Source organism: Bufo bufo, chromosome 4 (assembly GCF_905171765.1).
Source record: "Bufo bufo chromosome 4, aBufBuf1.1, whole genome shotgun sequence".
Taxonomy (NCBI): domain Eukaryota; kingdom Metazoa; phylum Chordata; class Amphibia; order Anura; family Bufonidae; genus Bufo; species Bufo bufo.
Window position 1 is genome coordinate 615392865 of NC_053392.1, and position 14705 is coordinate 615407569.

Here is a 14705-nt window from a genome sequence, read left to right on the forward strand (position 1 = left end):
TGCCACATCCACATTGCACTGCTGCTGTGAGAATTTTTGGGCAGGAATTCTGATCCCTTCAAGGCATAATTTTTGGATGCTTGGTCCCCTAACAATCCACATTTTTCACTATAGCACCATGTGTGTTTACACACCACCTTCCCCCAATAGGGGACAATTTATGGAAGATGAAAAGGCATAGCACATGCCACAGGACGGTGTGCTTTTTAAACATGTTGCTCGTTCACTCCATCAAACATGCGTTTACATATAACTAGGTATGTCAGTGTCAGTGTCAGTCAGACAGGATTTAGTATTGCTGTCATTACATTCGAGAGCTTGGGAGATAAAAAGAGATAACGTGAATGAAAAGAGATACCATGTCCTAACATTTATGAGTCCTAGGAGACTAGAGGGTGTTATATACCAACTTCCAGGACAATTGGAGACAATCTCGTTTGGCCTGAATCTATTTGGGTCCGGACCGTACTTTCTCAATAATTTGGCAGAACCGAATCGAATCTAGACAGGTTCGCTCATGTGTATTTCAGCACAATTACTATTACAATTTCATCAGTTATAAGGACTTTTTTATATTTTATTTATGAAACCTGACCACAAGATATAAATTATATATAAAAACTAGAAATATAATGAAGGGTATGGAATGATTGCTCTTAAGGCCTAGGCTACACTGCGACTTTGTAGCGCGACTGATTGATTTTAACTATTAAGTGACAGCTCTATTAGACCTTGCAGTGTAGCCAAGGTCTAATAGATGACAAGATTATTAACCCCTAGGAAGAAAATGGGATAATCATTGCAGAGGGAAACTGAACTGAACATTGTGAGCCTCTCCAACCAAAAAAAGAAGGATCTTTTGTCACCAAAATGCTTTCTTTCACATATTCTGTTCTTTTATTTGATATGAGCAATTTCACAATCCGTTTATGCAATTTTAAAAGACAGAATTTGAAAACTAGAAACTTTATAAGAATTCATAGTAAACAATGCACAAAGTAAAACACATTAATAGGCATACTGAATCCTAGAGTTTGTCCATTTCATAGTAGTAGCTTGTAACTCAGGAATTGAAATTCTATATTAGCTTCTGGTAGAATGTCCTTTGGACAAATGAAACTGGATTTTTTGGCAAGTCACGTCAGCTCTGTGTTCACAGACACAAAAATCAAGCATACAAAGAAAATAACATTGTACCTACCATGAAACATGGAGGAGGCTTGGTTATGTTTTGGGGCTGTTTTGCTGCAAATTGGCACAGGGTGTCTTGAATCTATACAGGATACAATTAAATCTCAAGACTATCAAGTCATTCTGGTGCTAAATCTACTGCACAATGTCAAAAAGCTTGGTCTCAGTTCTAGGTCATGGGTCCTCCAACAGGATAACCCAAAACACATAGCTAAAAACATCCAAGAATGGCTAGGAGTAAAGGATTAGACTATTCGGAAGTGGCCTTCTATGAGCCCTCTGCAACAAAATATTAAGTTAAAGGAACCATCATTTTGTCCAGGCCGGTTTCATAATTTTTTATATTTTTTTATTATTCTGTTGAACCACTGTTCCAAAGCAATGTCTGAATTTCAGTACATTTTTTGTATTATTACTTTTGTCAGTTTCAAGTTATTTTGGTGTCCATTGTGAGTTTTTCATTTAACAGAAGGGTACCAACCATTTTGTTCATGTGTGTATTTTGAAAAAAAAAGTGAACTGTCTGGAGATGCCCTGATATTTACAATTCTACCCTCTGTATTGTAAGACACATGTTGCACACTAGTATTGCTATTTTTACAAAACCAAAAAAAGGTTCAACTGTCTGGAGATGCCCTGACACGGATTTCAGTCTAGTATTTAATATTTTCACTCAGGGATTTCAAATGCTACCCTCTGTACTGTAAGACACACATTGCACACTAGTATTGCTATGTTTTACGAAACAGAAAAACCTTGAATTGTCTGGAGAGGCCCTGACACAGATTTTGGACTACTATTTCAGGTGTTTTCACTGATATTTAAAACTCTATACTCTGGATGATAAAACATGTGTTGTACAGTTGTATTTGGCTTATTCCCCCACCCCCATCACTACACACACAGAAAAAAGTGTTCTTGCAGATAGCTGCTTTTGAGGTTCTGCAGCAGCTGCATCTGTTATAAGGCAGTAGCTGCAACTGAAAGGCACTGCCTGGCATACCCAGCATAATCTCCTCACTTTTTAGTCCGTGGCTAAAAGCTTTTCCTGCCTTTCCCTATTGTTTTCTAGCCTTTCCCTTCACTGTCCCTCACACTAGAATAGAAGCTTGATTGTAACTGTACACTATCCCCAAGATCGTTTTCTGTCAGACAATGCTTAGAACTATCTGAACTATCTCCCCTCTTTCACAGCCCAACACATAATGATGTTCTGCAAGGGCACCTCCTTGCCTGCTGCAGCAATGATTGGCTCATCTAGGATGTCTGTTGGCCTGTGAGCCAATCAGGGCAAGCCCTCCCCCACTTCCTTTCAGGGTCATGTGAGCATCCTTCTTCTACCTCCCTCATGCTTTTTCACGCCAACTTGTGCAGTAAAATGGCACTGTGTGCCATTTTACTGTATTCCTCTGAAGCAAACCTGAAAAACTTTGAGTTCGTCTGGCAGACACATTTTTTGGAAGTTCATAACGAACCCGGTTCATTTCGAACTGATTCGCTCATCTCTAATTATGACTTTTGCTTTCCATATACTACCCTGTCTTTAATTACTTTATTGTAAACCTTGAATAAAAACATTTAAAAATAGATAGGGGTGGTAAGAGTGGAGAAGTAATGAATACATTTCCTCTAGTAATTGTCAAAGCCCAAGAATCGTTGCATGGCTCCAAGGCCAGTATAAAAAAGTCATTCAAGAACTGCGGTAAGCTTCTCTGGCTCCCTCTGAATACCACGGTTGGAGATTATATAGCCCGGAAAGGAAGTTCTCTTGAAAAGGTACTTCTCAAACATATAATCTGTTCTCTCGAAGGTGCTGGAGCACAGTACAGATGTGTGTACGTAAGAAGTCAGATCTGGGGAGAAGACCAAGATGTCATCCAGGTAGCCCAAAAACAGATGTTAAGCAGGCCATGGAAGATGTCATTAAACTTCTGGAAGACAGCAGGAGTGGTGCACAGGCCAAAGGGCATAATGAGAAACTCATAATGGCCATCATGGGTGTCTTCCACTCGTCACAGTCTCATAAACGAATCAAGTTGTATGCCTCTTTGAGATCTAACTTCATGAATACGCTGGTTGTACAGAGTCTGTCAAAGAGCTTAGGGATTAAGGGATACCTTTTCTTCATTGTGATTTTATTTAGACCATGGTAATCAATACATGGCTGAAAAGAAAAGTCTGTCTTCTTCACAAAAAAAGCCATCTCACATAGGAAAGGAAGACTTCCAGATGTAACTTCTTTCTAGGTTCTCTATAACATAATCCCACATAGCCTGAGCCATGTGGTGGAGTGCTTCCACAACAGTCCCTGCAAACTTGGCATAACCTGTAGTCTCCAGACAGGAAGCACAGCAGACAGATAAGACATTTTGGGCCCCAGCAAAAGATTTGTCCCAGTCAATCATGAGTGCATGAAGGCAGAACCATGGTTACCCCAAAAGCAGGAAACTGATAGATTTAGGCAGAATGCAATGAGATCTTCTAAGAGTGAAGAAGTGCCACCTGGAGGTCCATGTACATAGTGGTGTACTGAAAGCGTTTCGTAAGAGGCACCTCAATTACTGACAGACGCCACCACTAAAGGCTTCTCCCGGTGTATAGTAGGTATGTGGTGCTGGGTCAATAAAGCCTGCAGGAATGTATCTGTCAAACCAAACTCCAGGAAGGCCTGAAAACTGGATGCCACAGCACGACAAGGTCACAGGAAAAGTTAACTTTGGAGAGAGTACTCTTGCCCATAGTAATTTCTCTATTCAGTCCTAGGCACTGGAGATTCGCGCCATCAGCGGACATGTCTTCACGCAGTGGCTCTTGCCATCACATTACATATACAAATTGTTACTGTGCATGTGCTGATGCTCCTTTTCAGACAGCACAAGAGTCAAAGGAGAAACAAGCATGGACCGCTATAATGTGAGCACCATTCTGGGGGTTCTCCTTTCTTGTGCTGTTTCCTTGAGGCACTCCCTAAATAAAGATCAATATGGATAGCCAGAGAAATCAGATCCCCAGGATTGCTAGTACATCCCGCCCTGCCAGCTAGTCTTTAAAGCACCCTGACAGACCCTCCCAAATAGCAGCCACCAGGGCCTCGCTGTTCCAGGACAGCTCTAAAGTTAGGGTAGAGAACTGTATAGCATATTGTGCCATTGCTGGGAGGAGTCGCAGCAAAAAAGAGGCAGCAGAAGTTTTCTGGACAGTTTTTCAAATAATTGACAGAAAGTTGATCGTCCTAAAGATTACAGGTTAGTGGGTCATACCATTTTCAGAGAGGAGTGGCCTAGACTAAAGTTTTACCGGACAGGTGGGAAACAAGGAAGGAGACCTTAGATCAGTCAGTTTTAAACTGAAACTCAAAGTAAATAGTCCACTGGTTCAGAAACCCACGGAAGGACTTGGGGTCTCCTTCATATCATGGTGGCAAAGGTAGCTGCAAGCTGGAGCCACTAGAGGGGGAAGTAGGCTGGGGCAGTGGTGCAGATGCTGTAGCCTATGAAAGTAGTACTAGAATGGAAGCCAACAGAAAATCCAAGCAAGCAGAGATGGTGTTCAGATATTACAAGGGTTGCTCCTGGCAACCACACTGACTAGTCTTCTCCCTGAAAACTTCAGGCAGTCCCCACTTGGGTGGGCCAGTGGCAGGCATGGACTGAGAATCTACACTACCTGTGTGTCCCATGTGAGCTGTCTGTGCTCCGTATGTCCCCTGTGTGAGGTGGGTGTGCTCTGTGTGTTCCCTTTGTGAGCCCTGTATGCTCAAGGTGTCCCCTATGTGTAGGGTTGCCACCTTTCTCAACAAAAAATACTGGCCAAATTAAGCCACACCCAAAAGGGTGTGTGACCATGGGTGTGGCTTAACAGGTGTTATTGGACACCAATGGTTTGATCATATTGAGTTTTGCCACCCTTTTTTTTTTTAAATAACTTTTTTTCCTGCATTTAGAGGGGATCTATCACCATGATTTTGGATTATTACCAGAAGTAATACATGTGTAGTCCTGCAGATAAGGAGTCCATGTCACTATTTTTTTATTTTCCTACTGTCCCCCGTTCTTCCGCTGTCAATGCTCATATCTGTACAGAAATACACAGTCCAGACTGCTGAGCTGTTCTAACATAATGGAGAGGGCTCATGGGCGTATGGACAGGAGTCCTGACAATGTATTTCAACGCAGCTCTGAGTGCTGACCGCGGGTGAAGGGATGCAGGAGGAAAATCTAAATATAGTGATCTGGACTCCATATCTACAGTGCTACTCGTGTATTACTGTAGATAATGGTCCAAAATCAGGGTGATGGATTTGAAGGGTTGAGCAGTGGTTTAATATTGATGACCTATCCTCAGGATCAGCAGGGGTCTAACTCCCTGCACCCCCGCCAATCAGCTGTATGGAGGGGTAGCGGCGGGACAACAGAAGTACACGGGGCCAGCAATACCATAGTGCAGAACAAAAAACTGCCTCCTGCACCACAGTATGAAACTATATCATCGCCCCTAGGACAGCAATACAGTTGAATTCAGGAGGCACATGCAGCCGTGGGCCAGGTGCACAAGTGCCTGTTGTTCCTACGTTAATAAATGCTGAGAGCATCAGATCTTCATGCACCTGGTTGGCAGCCATGAGGAGGGCATGGGTGGCCCTCTGGGCATCAGCCCACTGGGAAATTTCTCTATAGGAGCTATGGCCAGTCCACCCATGAAGACGTGCCTGCCTATAAGACGCACTTAGGTTTCAGAAGAGGAAAAATCTCAGACCCCCAATATTAATAAGACCCTCAATCACACCTCCGATCAGATCCCTAATTTTTAGAAGACCTCTTATCAGACCTCCAATGTTTGAGACCCCCGACGCCGATGCACTTTCCCAAATCCCTGTAGGGTTGTCGACTCAGATTGCAGATGAGGAGCTAGTGGACACTGAAACTCCTGACCTTGGTCGATTACCCATGTTTCAGGACATGGCACATTCAAGTGGGGTGGCGTCCGGGATGCCAATGGTGCTGGGAAAGATGTTGGCTGATTGGGAGAGGGTCCAAAATGGCTGCCCAGACCTGTGGAAGATGAAAGAATGGGTCCGGACCAATAATAAACTGACTTCTTCATTGAAGTTCGGGTTTGGGATCGGTGTTCTGTATATTTTATTATTTTCCATTATAACATGGTTCTTCTATCTTCATTCAGCAGGACCTACGCTGACGTCACCGAAGGTCCTTTTCCAGCCAGGTCCTGCAAGAAGAAGAAGAAAGAAGAGCACATTCTGGGGGTTGAATACGGGAATCTCGCCCCTCGTACACACCAAACTTGTAAGTGTACCCTGAGGTACTCTCACAAAGTTTGTACAGCTTCACGCCATACCTCGCCCACTTAGAGGGAACATACTGGCGGAAAATGAGTCTCCCTTTGAACGCAATGAGAGACTCATCAACCGCGACCTCCCTTCCAGGTACATAGGCCTGTACAAATTTGGCGCCAAAGTGATCGCTGACCGGTCTGATTTTTTACAGGCGGTCATAGGCAGGATCACCTCGGGGGGGACGACGACGACATGCTGCATTATCTGAATAATGCAGGCATTTCCGAATGGCCTCAAACCCGGAGCGTGTCATGGCCGTACTGTAAAGTGGGGTCTGGTAGAGGACGTCCCCACTCCAGTAATGCCTGACACTAGTTTTCTTGACTAGGCCCATGTGCAGCACGAGGCCCCAAAACGTCCTCATCTCGGCTGCACTGACCGGGGTCCAGCCACCGGGCCTAGCCAAAGAGAAGCCCGGGTGTTGAGCAATGAACTGTTGGGTGTACAGGTTCGTCTGCTCCACCATCAGATTCACAAAGTGGTCACTGAAAAAAAGACTAAAATAGTCATATTCAGTGAAGCCCACTGTGGAAATCTGGATTCCTAATTGGCCTACAAAATCAGAAATCACAGGCTCAAAACACTCTGAAGTACACCAGACAAGTTCACCGGCAGGGGGCTCCGGTGGACGTAATTGGTGGGCCGGAAAACTAGTACGAGCCCCAGAGCTGCTCGTACTAGTGTGGGCCACAGGGTCCTTAGCATGCTGGTCCCCTTGCTCCGCCTTAGGGGCTCATCATCATCGCTATATGATGAGGAGGACGCGGATGACAACATGAAAGTGGGGTCATCCTCGTCCTCACTAGGACTCTCGGAGTCGGAGGCAAGCAGGGCGTATGCCTCCTCGACCGAGAATATCCGGCAGGCCATAGGGGAGTGTGTGTCTGCGTGTGTGTGGAAAACTTTATTTAGTGTGCGTGTGTGTGGGGGCACGGGTGTTCACGAACTTACCCTAAACCTATCAGACAAAAAAATAAATAAACTAAATTAAAAAAAAGGCCAAAAAATGTGAAACCACTGAGCTCTGCTATGTGGTGACCCCCAGCATCACACACTCAGCTCTGCTATGTGGTGACCCCAATATCACGCACTCAGCTCTGCTATGTGGTGTCCCCCAATATTGCGCACTCAGCTCTGCTATGTAGTGACCCCAATATAGCGCAATCAGCTCTGCTATGTGGTGTCCCTCAATATCGCACACTCAGCTATGCTATGTGGTGTCCCTCAATATCGCACACTCAGCTCTGCTATGTGGTGTCCCCAATATCCAGCACTCAGCTCTGTGGTGTCCCCAATATCCAGCATTAAGCTCTGTGGTGTACCCCAATATCCCGCACTCAGCTCTGCTATGTGGTGACCCCAATATCGCACACTCAGCTCTGCTATGTGGTGTCCCCCAATATCGTGCACTCAGCTCTGCTATGTGGTGACCCCAATATCACGCACTCAGCTCTGATATGTGGTGACCCCAATATCACCCAATCAGCTTTGCTATGTGGTGTCCCTCAATATCGTGGACTCAGCTCTGCGGTGTCCCTCAATATCGTGGACTCAGCTCTGCGGTGTCCCTCAATACCACGCACTCAGCTCTGCTATGTGGTGACCCCAATATCGCGTATTTAGCTCTGCTATGTGGTGTCCCTCAATATCGTGGACTCAGCTCTGTGGTGTCCCCAATATCCAGCACTCAGCTCTGTGGTGTACCACAATATCCCACACTCAGCTCTGTTATGTGGTGACCCCAATATCGCACACTCAGCTCTGCTATGTGGTGTCCCCCAATATTGTGCACTCAGCTCTGCTATGTGGTGACCCCAATATCACGCACTCAGCTCTGATATGTGGTGACCCCCTATATCCCACACTCAGCTCTGCTATGTGGTGACCCCAATATCGCGCACTCAGCTCTGCTATGTAGTGACCCCAATATAGCGCAATCAGCTCTGCTATGTGGTGTCCCTCAATATCGCACACTCAGCTATGCTATGTGGTGTCCCTCAATATCGCACACTCAGCTCTGCTATGTGGTGTCCCCAATATCCAGCACTCAGCTCTGCTATGTGGTGTCCCCCAATATTGCGCACTCAGCACTGCTATGTGGTGACCCCCAATATCGTCCATTCAGCTCTGCTATGTGGTGTCCCTCAATATCGCGCACTCAGATCTGCTATGTGGTGTCCCCAATATCCCGCACTCAGCTCTACTATGTGGTGACCCCAATATCGCGAACTCAGCCCTGCTTTGTGGTGACCCCAATATCGCGTACTCAGCTCTGCTCTGTGGTGTCCCCAATATCCAGCACTCAGCTCTGTGGTGTACCCCAATATCCAGCACTCAGCTCTGCGGTGACCCCAATATCGCACACTCAGCCTGCTATGTGGTGTCCCCCAATATCATGCACTCAGCTCTGCTATGTGGTGACCCCATTATCCAGCACTTAGCTCTGCTATGTGGTGTCACTCAATATCGCACAATCAGCTATGCTATGTGGTGTCCCTTAATATCGCGCTCTCAGCTCTGCTATGTGGTGACCCCAATATCGTGCACTCAGCTCTGCTATGTCCCCAATATCCAGCACTCAGCTCTGTGGTGTACCCCAATATCCCACACTCAGCTCTGCTATTTGGTGACCCCAATATCGCGCACTCAGCTCTGCTATGTGGTGTCCCCAATAACCAGCACTTAGCTCTGTGGTGTACCCCAATATCCCGCACTCATCTCTACTATGTGGTGACCCCAATATCGCGAACTCAGCCCTGCTATGTGGTGACCCCAATATCGCACACTCAGCTCTGCTATGTGGTGTCCCCAACATCCAGCACTCAGCTCTGTGGTGTACCCAAATATCCTGCACTCAGCACTGCTATGTGGTGTCCCTCAATATCGCACACTCAGCTCTGCTATGTGGTGACCCCAATATCGCCCAATCAGCTATGCTATGTGGTGTCCCTCAATATCGCGCACTCAGCTCTGCTATGTGGTGTCCCTCAATATCGTGCACTCAGCTCTGCGGTGTTCCTCAATATCGCGCACTCAGCTCTGCTATGTTATGACCCCAATATCGCGCACTCACCTCTGCTATGTGGTGTCCCTCAATATCACGCACTCAGCTCTGCTATGTGGTGTCCCTCAATATTGCGCACTCAGCCCTGCTATGTGGTGAACCCAATATCGCGCACTCATCACTGCTATGTGGTGTCCCTCAATATCGTGCACTCAGCTCTGCTATGTGGTGACCCCAATATCGCACACTCGATGATTTGAGGGGGCGTGCGCACTCAGGGGTAGGGAGATCTGATGAAACATTTTGCGCTGCAAAATCTCTGTACCCCTAAGTGCGCACGCGCGGTGCACAAAGTACTTCTTCCAGCTGATTCCTGTGCGGCCGCGTCACATCCGTTATAGACTTTTCGCAAGGTATAGAGATTTGGCAGAACACCGGGGCTAGGGCGTCCGGCACATCATCAGTGGCGGACAAAGTGGTACCAGTGCCTCAGGCAGGGATCAGGGTCTGTTATTTCAGGCAGCGTGCAGCTACCACAGGTCCGCGCCTCATGTGCATGCGATCCCCAGGCAGCAGTCTATTATTAAGGTCCCACTAAAACATGAGTGTGGACACTGCGATGGTTTACCTGGTGGATCAACTATATCAGACTCAGGAGGCACGATCCCTTCCCTCAGTGGCTCAATTTACACCTGAGCGTTGTACCTAGTGCACTGTATGTACCATTGTGCACTGATCATTTTACATACGCTTTGATTTTTGAGGAAGCGCACTAGATGTGTAAGGTATATATGGCTTTACCCCTCCGCACATTTAGAGCACCTTCTCTTGCCTGCCCAGATCTCATAGGGCATGCTTGCCCCGTTTTTTTTATATTTATTAAAGAATTTAGTTATTTTTGTTTAAAACGTTCTATCAGGCAGTGATTTAGTTATTTTATTAGAACGCACTACCGCCATTATCTTTTCTTTTTGTGTGATAAGGAACACATACAGTAAACCTTCATAAATATGTATGAGGTATTGCTAGAGAAGTGATCTGTATATTTTACTCTATAGATTGGGTATAAACAGAATAGGGACAGTGTAAATTGGAAAATTTATTGAACATTAACATGTACACGACTTCTGTATATGCTCACTGTATGGCCCTATGATATGCTCTACAATAGGGTATGTCCCTATATATTCTGCTTTGTGTCTTTTCTATTATGTAATCATACAGATACGAAAATGACCAAAATAAAACAACATGTTCCGTACTCCTCCTGACCAGTAAAATGGCAAATTTGTATCAGAATTTCCATCATGTCTTAATGACATCAAATGGGATGACCTTTTGCTTTCCCCTCCATCAGCTTTGATAACAGCAGGTAGGGAGTTAAACAGTGATCAGTGATCTATGTTGTGCAGCCAGGATGATGGCCATGTATTATACCTGTGGTCCTACTCTAGCAGGCACAGCAGTAGTGCCAATGTGATCACAATGTCACAAAAGTTTAGTGCAGGTTTTTTAGTACTTCTGTCTGTACAGTACTAATATGACATTGAAAACCCCTTTTAACCCATTGAGGATCAAAGACTTTAATACAGATAACCTATCCTCAGCATAGGTCATCAGTATCTGATCCTGGGGATCCAACATCCGGGACCCCTACCGATCAGCTATTTGAAAAGGTACCGGAGCTCCTTTGAGCACCACAGACTTCTCTCAGCTCACCAAGCACAGTGCCATACATAGTATAGCCGCTGTGCTTGGAATTGGAGCTCAGCCCTATTCACTATTATGGGGATGAGTTGCGCCTAGGCCACGTGACCGATGAATGTGTTGTCACTGGCCTAGAAAAAAGCTGAAAGAAGGCAGCGGCGCTACTGTGAGCGCTGATGCCTTCTCCAGCAGTTCATCAGTGGGCGTTCCAGCTGTTGGATCTCCATTGTTCAGGTACTGATGACCTATCCTGAGAATAGGTCATCGATATTAAAACCACATTAAGTTATAAATCAGAAGGCTGCAGGTTCTATAATGAAGCTCCACGTTTCCTACAATCTAAACATTAAAATGGCTTCTCCTCTGAGTGAGTTCTCTCATGTTTAACAAGACTTGGTTTCTGACTAAAACACTTCCCACATTCTGAACATGAAAATGGCTTCTCCCCTGTGTGAGTTCTCTGATGCCGAATAAAATTAGATTGACTGGCAAAACATTTCCCACATTCTGAACATGAAAATGGCTTCTCCCCTGTGTGACTTCTAAGATGTTGCATAAGCAATGATTTCACACGAAAATACTTACCACATTCAGGACACATACATTGCTTCTCCCATGTGTGAGTTTTCTGATGTTTAACAAGATGTGATTTCAGACTAAAACATTTCCCACATTCAAGACATTATAAATAGCTTCTTCCCTGTGTGAGTTCTCTGATGCCGAATAAAATTTGATTGATCGGTAAAACATTTCCCACATTCTGAACATGAAAATGGCTTTTCCCCTAAGTGGATTCTTAGATGGCCCACAAGACATGATTTCTGACTGAAACACTTCCCACATTCTGCACATGAAAATGGCTTCTCTCCTGTGTGAGTTCTTTGATGTTCTATAAGCAATGATTTCACACCAAAATACTTACCACATTCAGGACACATAAATGGCTTCTCCCCCGTGTGAGTTCTCTGATGTGTAACAAGATTTGATTTCTGACTAAAACACTTTCCACATTCAAGACATGAAAATGGCTTCTCCCCTGTGTGAGTTTTCTGATGCTGAATAAAATTTGATTGACTGGTAAAACATTTCCCACATTCTAAACATGAAAATGGCTTTTCCCCTAAGTGGATTCTTAGATGGCCCACAAGACTTGATTTCTGACTAAAACACTTCCCACATTCTGCACATGAAAATGGCTTCTCTCCTGTGTGAATTCTTTGATGTTCTAAAAGCAATGATTTCACAACAAAATACTTACCACATTCAGGACACATAAATGGCTTCTCCCCTGTGTGAGTTCTCTGATGTGTAACAAGATTTGATTTCTGACTAAAACACTTTCCACATTCAAGACATGAAAATGGCTTCTCCCCTGTGTGAGTTCTCTGATGCCGAATAAAACTTGATTGACCAGTAAAACATTTCTCACATTCTGAACATGAAAATGGCTTTTCCCCTAAGTGGATTCTTAGATGGCACACAAGATCTGATTTCTGACTAAAACATTTCCCACATTCTGAACAAGATTTTTTTTTTAAATGTTTCCCACATTTCTGTTTAGTTTTTGTTTTGCCAATCAGTGATTGATTACACAAACTTTTCTTGTGACCAGTGGTGTCGCTGGATAGATCTTCGCTTTGAAAGACTGAGGGTACATTAGGAGTTATTGAATTAGCTTGTGTGGTATTGTTTTCTTCTGCTTCATGGTTGGAAGATAAATTGAAGTATCCATGGGAGCTGCTTAACCTGTCTTTACCTAGAAAATTAAACAAAATTTTCTTATTTTCCCAAAGCAAACTATTTTGTATTAATCATATAAGGTTTACTAAAACAATAGTAAACCAGGATCAGGAAACAAAGTAAATCGGAAATGTAATAACACAGGATAATGTACAATTTAGCAAGTAAATCACATTTACTTGTATAACGTTTTCAGGAGTTCTTAGTCTGCAAAGTTCCCAGAATTTACTCCCTTGTAGAGATAGTGAAAGGTGTTTCTATCCAGACCAGGGTGTCATGCCCTGCTCAGGTTATGTGCGGAGGTCTGCCAGGTTAGCAGCACGTGTGTAGCCTTTTGTTTTTGTTTTGGAGTGAGCTGTATCCGCCTCCCTTCAGGTGCACTGGGTGGGGTCGTTGGTATCAGTTTAAATTACTCCCACTCCCAGTGTCCTGTGCGGGTTATAGCTTTTGTCTTTCTGAGAGGAAGGAAGGAAGGATTTGCTGTTCCTGCTCACTTACAAGATAAGTTGGTTTTGTGTTTCTTGTTGTTGTCTGTCTAGGCTGTTAGAGAGACACCTGCCCCCTCCAGGTCCTGAGGGAGCAGGCTGCCTCTTTCCCCCTTTCACCATCTTAGGGTATCTTCAGCCCAGGCACGGGGACACGTTCATTCCCACCTTCAGGGTCTGAACGTGGGCATAGAAGTCTAGGGAGAGCTGGTAGGGATTTGTCAGGAGGTGACCTTTATCCCCAGCTTCTTGCCTAGACACTGGTTTTGTTGTTTTCTGTGTATCTTGTATCCTGTCCAGCGTGATGCAGGGATGCCCAACCTGCAGCCCTCCAGCTGTTGCAAAACTACAACTCCCAGCATGCCCACACAGCCTACAGCTATCAGCAGGGCATGATGGAAGTTGTAGTTTTACAACAGCTGGGGCGTGGCAGGTTGAGCATCCCTGACCCAGACCATACAGTATAATACATCCAAATGTCAACAGACAACACAAGCTCCCCCAAAGTGTATAGGATAGATATCATGAATAGAAATAAATTCGGCATGAACATGTACACACCACCTGAGTATACGCCCACTGTATGGCCCTAATATATGCTCTATGCCACCCATATGCTTAACAAACTTTTCACAATTTGGGAAACATTATTAATGAATGAACACCAGGTTTTTACTTATCTTTACCAGTGCCAATTATATTGTGGCTGAGAGTGTCCACTGCTAGGATTAGCTAAAGCTTGTGTGACCACCTACTGCCATTTCATGGGGCCTATGTGTCATGGTCTTACCTGCTTGCTGCTCTCCTTCGTTTGACATGTGCTGGTGGCCATCTTGGTTTCTATGTTTCTTGTAGCCTTCCAGCCTGCGGCTCCTCCTTCCCCTGGGAGGAGCTGGATGCCTAGCTCATATATATAGGAGGTCTGTGGCTTCAGTTCCTTGCTTGGTCCTCTTGTGTTCACATGCTTCTAAGACTGCTGCTGCTTCTGGTTCCTGATCCTGGCTTTGTCTGACTACCCTGCTGGTTCCTGATCCTGGCTTCGTCAGTCAGACGCTGGTTCCTGATCCTGGCTTCGTCTGACTACCCTGCTGGTTCCTGATCCTGGCTTCGTCTGACTACCCTTCTGGTTCCTGACCTCTGGCTTCGCAAAGACTCTGCTCGGTTTCACCATCCGTTTGGACTTTTGCTTTACAGCTTTATTTTCAATAAAGCCTTCTTATTTTCA

The 14705-nt window shown here is 45.0% G+C and overlaps 2 protein-coding genes across 2 annotated transcripts in view; both read right to left on the bottom strand.

Annotated features, from left to right (window-relative positions):
* Positions 1 to 14705, bottom strand: part of LOC120999664 (oocyte zinc finger protein XlCOF6-like) — a 2208135-nt gene that overhangs the window by 312818 nt on the left and 1880612 nt on the right. The gene's annotated exons all lie outside the window — the stretch shown is intronic.
* The window catches only part of LOC120999668 (zinc finger protein OZF-like), a 230237-nt gene continuing 227321 nt past the window's right edge, over positions 11790 to 14705 (bottom strand). The window contains exon 7 of the mRNA XM_040430677.1: positions 11790 to 13011. Within this exon, the coding sequence (XP_040286611.1) occupies positions 11930 to 13011 (1082 nt within the window). The 3' untranslated portion in view covers positions 11790 to 11929. The remainder of the gene's footprint in view (positions 13012 to 14705) is intronic.